The sequence below is a fragment of the Apium graveolens genome, chromosome 6 (assembly GCF_009905375.1).
Source record: "Apium graveolens cultivar Ventura chromosome 6, ASM990537v1, whole genome shotgun sequence".
NCBI classification, from domain to species: domain Eukaryota; kingdom Viridiplantae; phylum Streptophyta; class Magnoliopsida; order Apiales; family Apiaceae; genus Apium; species Apium graveolens.
Genome location: NC_133652.1, coordinates 262,743,663 through 262,757,923, shown reverse-complemented (window position 1 = coordinate 262,757,923; position 14,261 = coordinate 262,743,663). Strand labels below are relative to the sequence as shown.

The 14,261-nt window shown below is 33.7% G+C and overlaps 1 protein-coding gene across 1 annotated transcript; it reads left to right on the top strand.

The window, feature by feature from the left end:
* The first annotated feature begins 653 nt into the window (after positions 1–653).
* LOC141665965 (uncharacterized) lies at positions 654–2,453 on the top strand. The gene has a single exon (XM_074471954.1). It carries the CDS (start codon positions 654–656, stop codon positions 2,451–2,453), a length of 1,800 nt encoding a protein of 599 aa, XP_074328055.1.
* Positions 2,454–14,261: the final 11,808 nt, after the last annotated feature.

The window sequence follows — 14,261 nt, the reverse complement described above, 5'->3', positions numbered from 1 at the left end:
TTAGTAGGTTTTGGTAGAATCTTATTGTGAAAATAACCCCACCGACCACATCAGCAGGCCACATATTATTAAGAATATAAAACATTTTTCTGAAGTATAAAAAAATATTAATAATTCAGGTCATTTCCTACCAATATTGGTAGGAAAAGGACATCTGGCCGTGAAAAGCATTTCCTACCATATTTGGTAGGAAAAGGCCTGGCATTAATAATATTTTAAAAATGGACCCACCACCTTTTTAGTTTTGTTTTGGGTGGTGTTAATAGAATGAAGATAAGATGAAAATTTAGAAAGAAGAAGAGAAAGATAAGAAAGAAGAAGAAGAAGGAGAAAAGGGAGAAGTTTTTTTTCTTCAAGAATCACTTTCATTGTAAAGGTATAATTTGATCTCATTGTTCTTTATTTCAATATTGTAAGTTTTTTTTTGTTCTATGTTAGTTAGGATGATATTGTGTATGATTTGAATGTATAATTTGTATATGCTTTATAATTGAAGAGAAAAAATGTGAAGTTAAATTGAAATGGTGTTTGTTAATATTGTAGATGGTGAGAAAGATGTTATAATTTGTATGTTAATAATTTATATATGCTTGAAATGTTAACAATTCCAAAAAGTGAAGTTAAATTGAAATGTAGTTTTGTTGATATTGTAGATGTCAAATGTAAACCGTGGTTGGATGTCACGTCGTATGAAAAGTGATCGCATTACGTTAACGGATGAGTATAAAAATGGTGTGGAAGAATTTTTAGATTCGGCAAAAAGGTTTGGGTTGACAAAAGATAAGACGTTGTGTCCTTGTAAGAATTGTGGGAATGGTCATTGGGAAAATTTAGATACCATAAAGTTTCACTTGTATGCTTCCGGATTTTTTGAATCATATACCGTGTGGACTTTGCATGGTGAGAAAGAGCCAACAACGGAGTCTCGACGAACATGTCATCGTAAACGACGTGCACCACCAATTGTGGAACCACCAGTGGATATGTTTGGGTTGTTACGAGATAGTTCCGGGCAAGATTTTTATAGCTTCAATGATATGAGGGGTAGTAATAGTAGTAGTATGAATGATGCCGAAGAATCTCCAAATTTTGATGCTTCTCAATTTTACACCGATGCCAATGAGTCGGGAGCTCCTATTTACCCCGGTAACAAAAATTATACAAAAATCTCTTTCACTACGAGATTGTTACATTTCAAAGACGTATCTCGTTGTAGTGAGAAATCATTTAATTTACTACTTGATATTATTGGGGAAGTGTTTCCACGAGATCATAAGCTACCGGTTTCTTATTATGCAATGAAGAAAATGGTGAAAAAATTGAAGTTGGGATATGAAAAAATTGATGTATGTGCAAATAATTGTATGTTATTTTATAATAACGACGAAAAAAAAGTTGTTTGTGATATTTGCAAAGAGGATCGTTACAAAGATATCATGGGAAAAAATGGAAGGAAAATACCAAAGAAGGTGTTAAGACATTTTTCGCTAATTCCCCGTTTACAACGATTATACATGTCGGAGCATACGGCTAAACATATGACTTGGCACAAGAATAGAGAAATAAAAGAGGGAGAGCTAAGTCACCCCTCGGACGGAGATGATTGGAAAAATTTTGACAAGCGATACCCATCTTTTGCTAAGGAGTTTCGTAATGTTCGACTTGGATTGTCAAGTGATGGTTTCAATCCATTTGGAAATTCCGGAAATAATGTATACACATTGTGGCCGGTTGTAGTGGTCGTCTATAATCTACCTCCTTCTATGTGTATGAAAAGACCGTTCATGTTTATGACACTACTAATTCCCGGTCCGGATAATCCGAAAAAAAATCTCAATGTGTTTCTAAGGCCGCTTATGAACGAATTATTTATTTTGTGGCAAAGCGGGGTTGAAACTTATGATCAACATTTGAAAACAAATTTCATCATGAAGGCGGCACTTATGTGGACAATTAGTGATTTTCCCGCTTTAGGTATGCTTAGTGGTTGGTCAACAAAAGGGAAGATGGGATGCCCGGTTTGTGTTGGAAATGTACAAGGTTTCCAACTCAAGAATTGCGGAAAATGTTGTTTCTATGGAACATATCGAACATTTTTGGATAAAAATGATCCGATGCGAAAGAAAAATAAAAAATATGCTACAACGGAACTTAAAGTGTTTGATGGTCGTACCAAGGGTGAGAAATTACTATCTTCTTTATTGCAAATAGATTTCGCTCCACCCGGAAACACTTTTAGTAAATTCAAGCCTAGGGGCTATGGAGTAGATCATCATTGGACCCACTTTTCAATGTTTTGGGAACTACCGTATTGGGCATCTCATGATCTACGACATTGTATTGATGTTATGCATACCGAGAAGAATGTGTTTGAGAATATATTTTACACAATTGTAAATGATCGTATCAAGACTAAAGATAAAAAAAATCAAGGGCGGATTGCAAATATCTAGATGTACGATGTGATTTGTGGATCGATGAAAAGGGGATCATGCCTAAAGCACCTTACACAATTACTAGAACTCAACTCCGGCTTTTGTGTGATTGGATCTCTAAACTTAAACTTCCCGATGGATGTGTCTCGAATATATCCCGTTGTATCAAATGGGATACTTTAAGAATTACCGGTTTTAAATCGCATGATTGTCATATTTTCATGCAAAAGTTAATGCCAATTGCTTTTCGTGAATTTTTACCATTTTATATTGTGGAAGCTCTCACCGCTCTTTCAAATATTTTCCTTGATATTTGCTCATCCGTTTTACTACGTGAAGATTTGGATGTCTTGGAAAAACGTGTAGTGAGGACAATGTGTGTGCTCGAAACCGTCTTTCCACCGGCTTTATTTGACATTATGGAACACTTACTTGTACACTTGATTGAAGAATGTAGACTCGGAGGACCAGTTTACTATCGTTGGATGTACCCTTTTGAGCGATTGTTGAAGCATATGAAAGATAAGGTCGGCAATAGAGCACGGGTGGAAGGTTCAATTGCGGAGAGATATGTTGAGGAAGAAATGATCAATTTTTCTTCATTTTACTTTCGCTCTTCCATAAACACGGTTCATAATACCGCACGTCGTAATGAAGTTGTGGTTGAAGCACAAGAAGAAAATGTTTTAGAAGTTTTTAGATATCCTCTTCAAACTATTGGGAAGCACGTTGTTGGGTATTTAAATAAAAGTGATTTGATGATTGCAAAATATTATGTGCTACTAAATATGCCGGAAGTTCAACCGTACATTCGGTAATTTACTACATGTGTCTTTTGTAATTAAATGTTAATTTACTACATGTGTCTTTTGTATAGTGTTATATATAATTTACTAATTACTTTTGTATTTCAGGGAATTTGATGCCCACATACGTGCGAATGATCCACATATATCAAATGAAAGATTGGAGTCGCTCTAAAAAACCAAATTTAAGCCTTGGTTTAGAGAAAAGGTACTTTCATTAATCCGCATATTATATGGTACATTTGATATAAAAATATTCTAATATAATACATATTTTTATTGTATATAGGTTGAAAATGGTGTAAACTATGACCTTTTCAAATATTTGATTGATGGGCCGGTATGCGATATTTTCTCTTTTCAAGGTTGTTTGGTTAATGGATATAAGTTTCATGTTAATGATGGGGTTTTTGTTAAAGGCACTTTTCACAATGATGTTCTTGTTAATTACTATGGTCAAATAGAAGAAATTATTAAGCTTATCTATGGAGGAGGAAATTTTATTTATTTATTTAGATGTCATTGGTTTGATAGTGTTGGAAATGGTGTTCGGGTTGATAAAAATCGTGTTGTGACTATTGATGTGAAATCAAGGTTGAAGTCAAATGAAATATTTATTTTGGCTAGTCAAGCAATTCAAGTATACTATGCTCCCAGTGTATTGAATCCTCGGAGCAATTTGTATACCGTTGTGAATTGTAAAAATCGCCCTATTGATGAAACTACCAATGAACCAAATGAAGAGGCTTTTCAAGAGAATGTATCAAATGCGTCTTCATCGTCCTTTTTTATTGATTTCGCACAATATGATCCCATTCGAATTGTTCGAACTCAAAATATGGAAGAAGAAGAGGAAGAAGATGAAGAATTACAAAAAGACGAAGAAGTTGAAAGAAGTAGAGAAGAAGAAGAAGAAGAAGAAGAAGAAGAAGAAGAAGAAAGAAGAATTGGAGAAGAAGAAGATGAAGAAACCGATGGTTTTGAAGATATTGATTGATATGTATTTTGAAATTTAATTGTACTAGTAATGAATTTTAATGGTGAGTTTTCTACATTTTTTATATTGGTAAATTTTCTACATTCTCTATATTTAAAATGTTTCTTAATCTTCATTATTATGCTGATAGAGGGAAATAACTGGTTGTAAATAACCTCTAGTAGGAAATAACTAGTTGGAAATAACCTCTAGTAGGAAATAACTGGTTGGAAATAACCTCCAGTAGGAAATAACTGGTTGGAAATAACATTTGGTAGGAAATATGTGGTAGGAAATGGCGGTTCCCAACCTTCTGTTTTAAAACCTACCAAAAACGGCGTATTTCCAACCAGTTATTTCCTACCAAAACTAGTAGGAAATGGCTACCACCTATTTCCCACCAATATTGGTAGGAAATGTGAGAAAACTATTACGAAAAGAAAATATTAAATATGAAAATGGTTCGATAAATTAAAACTTTTCAAGTGAAATGTCATTATATAGTGAAATAAAACTAGGAAAAAAATTTGGGTAAGAAAACAATTATGACTAAGAAAATCGTTTAGAAAACGGAACGTCAAGATTGTTCGAAGATTGAGTTAGGTTTTCAACTCAAAGTGTCGGGGATGAGTTAGACATTTGGATTTTTTTTAATAATCCAACCTTACGGATGATTAGATATATGAGTTTTATACATGTAATCGAAGTATAAAACTTTTAAAAATTAAGCTATTATGTATTTATAATAGATCTATAGAAAAAAATATAAGAAAAATATATTTTTTGTACTGTTTGCCCATAGTTTGTCACATTTCCGTTGATCAAACTCTATAAACATAAACATCTATTCATTTTAATAGTGAAACTCTAAAAGTTAGTTGATCACACTTACATCCCGTGTTTTCATTTGTTTTTTGGATAATTATAATTATTACGAAAAGAAAATATTAAATATGAAAATGGTTCGATAAATTAAAACTTTTCAAGTGAAATATCATTTTATAGTGAAATAAAACTAGGAAAAAAATTTGGGTAAGAAAACAATTATAACTAAGAAAATCGTTTAGAAAACGGAACGTCGAGATTGTTCGAAGATTGAGTTAGGTTTTCAACTCAAAGTGTCGGGGATGTTGAGGATTACACACTTGGATTTTTTTTTAATAATCCAACCTTACGGATGATTAGATACATTAATTTTATACATGTTGTCGAAATATTGAATTTTTAAAAATTAAGCTATTATATTTTTATAATAGATATATAAAACAAACTTTTAATTCCTACCAAAATTGGTAGGTTTTGCCCAAAAAAGTTGTTTGTCCTTTTTCTAATAGGGTATTTCCTACCAACTGTGGTATGAAATACACCTAAAAACTGGTAGGAAAAGGCAACACCTGAAAATAATAATTAAATTATTATTTTAATAATTTCGTAAAATATTCGATTTTAAATAAAAATTATCCAATTTTTTTAACTAAGATATACTTGTTTGTGTCAATTTTTTCAGAAAAAACATTTTGGCACAATGGTTAGTATATTGTAAATGATTCTGTGGGGTGTGGGTTCGAATCCCACCTCATTTTTTTTGGCGTTTCCGCCAAATTTTTGGCGAAAAAATTGAATTTACCGCGCAGGTCAAAACCCACCAGTTTTGGGATCAAAACCTACCAATATTGGTAGGTTCTGATCTTACAATAAAATATTAAAAAATTAATTGGGGGTTAAACACATATACCCTACCAACATTATTCTTTCCTTTCGATACTCTCTCTCACCATTTCTTCACCATACTCTCTCTCTCTCTCTCTCTCTCTCTCTCTCTCTCTGTGTTTACCCTACCAGTTCATCATCTCTTCTTCATCTCTTCGTCATCTCTTCATCATCTCTTCGATTGGTAAGCTTTCTTCATCTATTAATTTCTTCAGCTATTCGTTTATGTATTTTCCCTTTTGTTATTATTCATTTTTTATTCGATTTTATATGATTATGTGTGTATATGATCATATGTATGCATTATTGTGTATTGAGTATCATGGATTAGATGTTTATTGTGTTTGGGGTGTTAACTTTTGCAATTTTAAAGAGTATCGGGTGTTAAACAGGGGATTTTAGGCTAGATATTGGGGCTTTTGGGCAATATGCATGCAATATTTATGGGTTGTGTTTATTATGCATGCTTTAAATATAGGTTGTGCTTAAATGTGATTTTAAGTCCATCAAAATTGATTTTTGATGAAACTATGCTTTGACTATGGGTTTTTCAGTCATTTTTTACTAAACTATGTGCTTAAATATGTATTTTGATGTTTTTGATGTTTATTTAAGTTTACGTATTAAGTTTTAGGTATACGTATGATGTTGCAGTGAATTAGTATTGTAATATGCAGTGGATTCACATACACATAACACATACACTTGTGTAGTAGTCATATATAGTTGTAAAATTGTGTGTGTTTGGTCGATAGTGTGTGTTTGGTCAGTCGACAAAATGTGCGTAGTGTGTGTCTGTTGCTATGCCAACAGACATATATGTTGAAGCTTAGTCCGTTAGGGTTGAAGCTTAGGAAGATATTGTTTACAGGGTTATTGTTTAATTTACTACTTGATATTGTTTTTTACAGGGTTAATGGCAAAGGTTTTCCAGGGTAAGAGTCCTGTGGCATCTGTAAAGAAAGGCAAAAAAGTTCCAGTGAATAAGAATGGAAAGATCGCTAAGTCTAAGAAAAATGCGAGTTCACGCAAAGGAAAATGCAAAGGCAAAGTGACGGCAGCATCAAAGGCAAAGGCCAAAGCTTTAGCGATATCACAGTCTTATCCCCGCGGGAAGACAAGGGCAGAATTAGTTGAGTGGATGGGTCCAAGAAAGCGAGCAAACTCCCGTGGACTATTTGGTTCCACACCTCCAGCAAAGCCGACTCGTATTGATATTTCAAATGGAGTGTAAGTCTAAATTTATAGACTTTTGCATTTTATTCTTTACTACTTTACCTAACTTTAATATATGTCCAATTAGTAACGATTATTATTTTTGTAGCATAATGCATGATGAAGCAAAGAAGACAATTCTGGGCATTGTTCGCGGGTTCTGGCCAGTGGGAGCTTACACGTGGACTGATATCAATGATATGTATCCTAAATGGGTTGAGAAAGTTATTACTGAACTCTATATAAGTATCCATCGTCTTGAATTTGATTTACTTTCAAATACACATGTACTTTTAATTGATAGTTTAGTTGTTTGCTACTGTGTTTGTGTTTCTGTTTGCTCCAAGATTTGGCAATTAAATCAGAATGAAGAGGCAAACGCTCCTCCGTTTCAGTATTAGTATTACAGAAATAAGAGTATTATTTTAGGACAAAATTGGTTTCTCAACTTTTTGATGTTTATTTTATTATCAAACTATAGGTAATTGCTAATTTAAATGTTTTAAGAGGAAAAGGTTATGTTAAAAGGTGGCATTACATACTTATTTAAACATTTTATTTGTTTACTATAATTATTTGCATGTAATTTCTGCACTATTGAACAACTTATGTTTATATAAATTACAGAAATATTTCAGACATGAGAAGGGTCAAAGTCGTAAGGAGGCTTATAGGACTATAGCTGGGCATCTCAAGGCATTGATTAAGCGAACAGTGCATGAAGAAAAGGAGCGAGCTTATGCAAATTCCGAGAAGTTAAAAAAGCCACTGCTGGAAGTTAAACCTTCCTACTTCAGTGATCCGGTATGGGAAGGGATGGTTCATTTCTTGGAGTCGGATGAACACAAGCTACGATCAGATAAGGGAAAAGCAAATCGTCAAAAGGTGACTACCTTGCACAGCGCTGGTGCAAGATCTTTTCAGCAAGTGGAGAAGGTAACATTCACTTCATAATCTAGTAAAATAGAACTTGGATTTAGAATCTTGTTTATTAATATTAATTATCTTTATGCATCTATATGTTAGATTTTAACTGAGGAAAAGAATGGCGTTGTGCCAACTCGCCTTGAAGTGTGGGACAAAACACACACTCGCAAGGAAACGGATGCTGATGGCATGCCAATTTACACAACTGAGGCTGCAAAGGAAATTGCGGTATGAAATTAAAATTGGATAATTTGTTTTATATAACTTATTAGAAGTAAATGACAATATATCTGAGTTTTTAACGAGTTTGATTATGCATTTATATGTTGGAATACAAGTTAGGTTTTCTATGCATATTGGAATTCATAATGCTGGATTTTGCATAAACTCACTGTGTAGCCAAATCTTGTGAACTCCAGAAATTAATCAATGTTCTCAGTGTGTAGCCAAATCTTGTGAACTCCAGAACGTTATTAGACTTTGCTCTATACAGTTTATATAAGCAATTAACGTCCCACGTATTTACTGGTATTTCTTTTTTGGATTTTTTATTAGCCGGATAGATGATTCTACCATATATCTCAAGATGATTTTGATAGTGAAATTTAGGCTTGTTTCATAATGCTGGATTTTGCAAATGTGTCTTAATGTTTATTAGCCAAATCTTGTGAACTCCAGAACTTTATTTGATTTGCTCTATACAGTTCATAATGCTGAATTTTGCAAATGTGTCTTAATGTGTCTTAATACAAATTTAGGCTTATTTCATAGTGAAATTTATCAACATCTTATTTTTATCTGAGTTTGTTTTATTTATTAGATCTGAACGAAGTCTCTTGAATTATATAGCAAAAAATTGAGATGTTGTATTTTAGGTCAGAAGCTGTAACACTTTATTTCCAAATCTTTTACAGCTGAGCTATGCAAAGATACTTGAAGAAAATAACTTTGATCCTACAGCTGAGAATGCCGTGGAGCCATTTCAGTGGTGGTTGATGGCCACAGTACCTGCTGGTGAAAAGCCTAAGAATAACAGGCTTGTTGGTTTTCCGAGAACTTCCGCCCGTCAACTGATCAAAGATTTGTCAGTCCAGTATGATGAAGAAGCGGAGAACAGGGCTGAAACTTTTGCTGCGGGTGCTGCTCGTAATAGAGGTGTCCCTGCCAAGTTATTCGCAACTGTGGTAGGTGGAGTTCTTGAGATCCTGAAAACCAATCCTTTTACCTATCAGCGACAACTTAATGAAGAAGAGGTTGAGAATCTTGCTCGAGCTGCCCTTGATCTTAGCGATCCTGGAAACCGAACTGAATTCACTCAGTTTGTTTCAAATGAAGTGCTGCATCTCGTGAAAGAGCTTGTGGAAGATATGTTCAGGAGGTATCAGGAGAAGGAAAAAGAGGTAATCTTCTTTTGCAATTTTCGTACCAATCTGCCATTTATTCAGCGTCGATGATTTATCGCGAATCGGTTATGTATTGCAGGTTCTTTATAGTTCTGATGAGGAGACTGATGTAACAGACATCTCTGACGATGAAAGCGATGTTGAGGCTGCTGATGGGGAAGGTCAGAATGCTAATGGGGAAGAAGGCGCATCTGAAGGCGAAGATGAAGAAGGAAATTTTGAAGGCTCCAATCGTGAGGATGACTAAATCTGCTCCCCTAAAACTCTTTGTTTTATGAAGTTTGTCGTTAAAATTGTTAGACTTAAATGATTTTGGTTAAAATGCTTTTGGTTAGACTTGGATTGTTTTCAGTATTATGCTCTTGTAAGCATTATTAGGATAATGGTGAATTTCTAAAGTAGGGATATAGTTGCCGGAAACTTAGCTTTTGTTTTAATTATGGATGGTTGGTCAATCCTTAGTGTCCGGTAACTATGTCCGGAAATGATACAATTGTTCGAATTATGAATTAATCATGTACTGAATTCTATTTTGTGCTTGTTGATTATGTATTTGGATGTTGGTTACTTGTGTTTTGGTTTGTGTTTGGCTTTAGTTTATGGTAATGACCAGAAATAAATAATTTTTGACAAATAAACAATAAAATCCTACCAAATATAACCTACCAGAATGCCCATTACAAACCCAGAATGGTAGGTTTTGGTTCTTGTATAAACTAAGATATATAGTAGGAAAAGGTTGGTAGGAAATGTTGATCAATCAAAGCCTACCAACGTTGGTAGGAAAAGTGACACAAAACCTACCAATTCTGGTAGGAAAAGGGCTTGACTTTGTCAAAGGGACATGCCACGTGGCATGCCACGTATCTGGGCCCCACAATCCAAATCATCAACTGGGGTCCATATTTGAGTGACGTGGCAGGTGACGTGGCAGGTGACGTGGCAGGTGATGTGGCGTACTATGTGGCACGCCACATGGACTGACACTTGGCAAGTGGGGTCAATTGAAATATAAGCATCAATTCCTACCACAAAGCAATTCCGACTGGAGCAACTCCCACCAAGCCTTTTGGTAGGAATTGCCCCCATTTCCTACCAGAAATAGACCATTTCCTACCAAAATGCTGGTAGGAAAAAGCCGTTTTTCTTGTAGTGTTTGTATTTATATAATCAATGGTTTTGATTTGGGGAAGAAAGAGGGTTTCAAAATAATAGCCACAATTTTAATTTAATTATAATTTATAAAATGGTTTATCTTGTTATACGCAATAATATCTTTTTAATTTTTACTTTCGGAGTCAAATAAAGACTTTTATAATTGAATATTGGAATCCAATGACTATTTACGTATGGACAACCATAAATAAAAGATATTTTTTTTGTCGTACAACAGAGAAAATTCAACGTATATATATATTGTATTTTTTGTCAAAGAAATATTATAATTTATTCTCTTAAATTAAAATCAATCATGATTATATAATTATATTAAATGAAAGAACTTAATCAATATTTACTAACTCACTACAGTATTAATTAAAAACTCAATCATGTTATATTACTAGGCAATAAACATACTCGAATACCCATTTTTGGGTTACAAATGCCTAAAATATCTAAATGCGCGAAATTTTACCTTAAATACCCACTAAATACGTATCTCGCAGATATGTATGTAACATGTATTTTGGACGATAGTGAACGCATTTAGGCATTGTGGGCGATTGTACCTAAAAGTGATGTATTTTGATCGTCCCTTACGATCAACTGTTATTTTAAATAATTATTATTTAATTATTTTATTAATTGAGTTTGTTAAAAAAAGTAAGTATGCATGAACACACACCACATATATATTTTATATTAAAATAACTATTGATAATAATTAGTCATATGAAATTAGATATTTTATAAAAAATAAATAGAATCATTAGATTATATTTTAAAATAGATAGGTTCATAAGTTGAACCAGGAAATATAAATGTTGCCCAAGTAGATTGTTAGTGTGTTTCAGTTAGAATATTAAAATTTAGAACTATTTGGGTTGTTTTTGGAATTTAAAACTTACACTACTTCATATCATATGTTAGGTCACACAACACTGTAGAAGGGGGTTGGATACAGTGTAGAATACAATCAAATCGATTTAAAACACAGGTAACAGAAAACAGATGTATTCGATATAATAAACTCTGTTACAATGGAACTGTTCTCTCTCAGTGATGAACAAATATCACGAGAGCTGCTAGGTTACAATATATGATCTTCTCGATGATCGTAACTCTTATAGAGTAAACCTATATTTGTGTTTATATAGACACACAGTTACAAGATAACTTCTAATTGATATGGAATATAATTCCGTCTCCTAAAATATATCAATCAGATATCTTATATAATTCTTCTAATCCTCTAACTCTTTCCATGCGTATCTTCTTTTTGTATTAGTCTCGATCTTCTTTCCTGTAAATCAACTTCCTTCCTTAACTGTTAGTCCTCCAGTACTTAAGTTCTGATATCCATCTTCTGATATTATCTTCTGATAATCTAAGTCCTGATATCTTTAAGTCCTGACTTCCAGTAAGTCCTGATTCCAGTAAGAACTGATATTTCCTGTTAGTTAAGATCTGAAAACTAAACATGAAACATATTAGACATGACATCTCAAATATATCCAACAATCTCCCCCAACTTGTAAATTATGCAAGAATATACAAGTTAATAGATTTGATGATGTCAAAAATATTTAAGTTCAAATGCATTAAGAGTTTAACTAGACAACTAACTACAACTTACAGTCCTTGTAACTTTTACCAATCTTACTGAGTCAATCTGAATCCAATATGATTCTTGACAAAGTTTGATATCAGCTTTTCTTCTTTGTTTCTCAGGACCTGAGACATTGTAGCTTTGACTTGCTTCATCTCTTAAGTCTGACTCATCAGCTTTTCTTCTTTGTTTCTCAGGACCTGAGATATTGTAGCTTTGACTTGCTTCATCTCTTAAGTCTGACTCCCAATCTGGTAGATTGCAGTCCTTAAAGCAGAGATGTGATTTCTTTCTAAATCATTATTCAGTCTTATTACCCTGGGATGAGATGAATCTTCATTGTAGCATAAGCATATCTCTTTCAGGATCATTTCAAGTTTAGCAGAATTCTTCTTCATTGGAATTTCACTTCCATCATCTTCAATTATGATTGGAATGAACTCTCTAACTCTTGAACCAGAAATTCTAGCTTTATCTCTTATGGTCTTCAAAATAAAATTTGACCATCTTCAGGTAATATCAGACTTTACCTCTAAAAGGTAATGAAAGAATTGAAGTTCTTTCAATGATTTGTTTAGCACATCTGATTCTTACATCTGAAATGTCCTTCCATCATCAAGAAATAGAATCAGATTTTCCTTGATGTTGTGCTTGTCATGAGCATCCGGTACCAGTTGAATAGAGATAACCTTATTAAGGTGTTTCTGAGTAATATCTTCAAGAGGTTTATCAGTTAGCATAAATGGATCTCTTGTAGCAACTTCAAGTCATGTTTTGATCTTAGCTTCATCAGAACCTAGTCCAGCCCTGTCTCTTGGTTCTCTAGCATTTAAACCAATGGTCATGAAAGTAGACAACAATTGGCTTTTCTTTGGATCTGATGGTTTAACATTTTTCCATACAAGTTTCCTTTTGTCAGTTACTTCCATCTTGTCTAAATCAACTTGAGCACTGTCAGTGGTTGACTTCTTGACTTTATCAGAACTTGCTGCTTCTTCTGTAACTTGCACTTCTTCACTCTGAACAACTTGAGCCTTGTCAGAGGTTGTCTTTGATTCTTCAGAAATCTTCTTTCTTTTCAGAGTTTGAACATTTTCATCTTCTATCAAAGCATCATCATCATGCACTGTAGCTTGATAACAGAAGAATTTGTCTTTTTCTTTAAAGGTTCACCAACCTTTTCTTTTCCTTTTGATTTAGAATCAATCTCAATCTGTGATCTTGTTTTGGCTTTTGATGCCTCAGAAATTGATTTCTCTTTGATCACAATGGCTTTCTCCTTAGGCCTTGGAGGTTTCTTTGCATCAGAAGCTTTAGTCTTAGGATTTGTCTTTTCAGCAGCAAATCTAGCTTCTTCCTCGAGAGTTTCTAAATCCATTCCTAGATTGTATTTCAGAAATAATCTTCTTGCTATCTCCTCATCAAGTGTCTGGATTTTAGGATCTTTGTAATAAACATTAGTCTGCTTCCCTTTTAACTTCAGAGTTTGCAAAAACTTCTGAGAGTCTTCAGATCCTGACTGAATCAGAATATCAGAACTTGACATCAGACTTTGCTTATCACCACTTGACTTCAGTCTTTAAGCATTCACAGCATCAGAACTTGACTTGTTCTGAATAGAAGATTTTCCTTGAACTTTTCTTTGACCTCTGCTCTTTTCAGAGTTTCCCTGATCATTATCTTTATCATCCTTTTTCTTCAGTTCTTGAATAGGTGAGCATTTGGACTTAACTACCTTATCCCCATTTTTCCAATTGAGCTTTCTGAGAAGCTTGATTAGCCAGGACCTCAGCAATTTGGGTTTGTTGCTCCTCTTGAGTTTTCTCAATGGCTTCAACTTTTTCAGAAATAGGTCTGATATACCTGTTCTTATCAAGCTTGATCTGTAGATCTAGCTTATCATCTTTTTCTCGGAGTGTATCAACATTTTCATGAGTAGAAGTATGTAGACCTTGAAGATGTTTTGTAGACAGAGCTGTGATCTTGAGTTGTGTCTTGAAATCAGCATTTGTGAGCAAC

What these genes read in the sequence shown, in the direction of transcription:
- LOC141665965 (XM_074471954.1), top strand. Translation starts at nt 654, where the DNA reads ATGTCAAATGTAAACCGTGGTTGGATGTCACGTCGTATGAAAAGTGAT.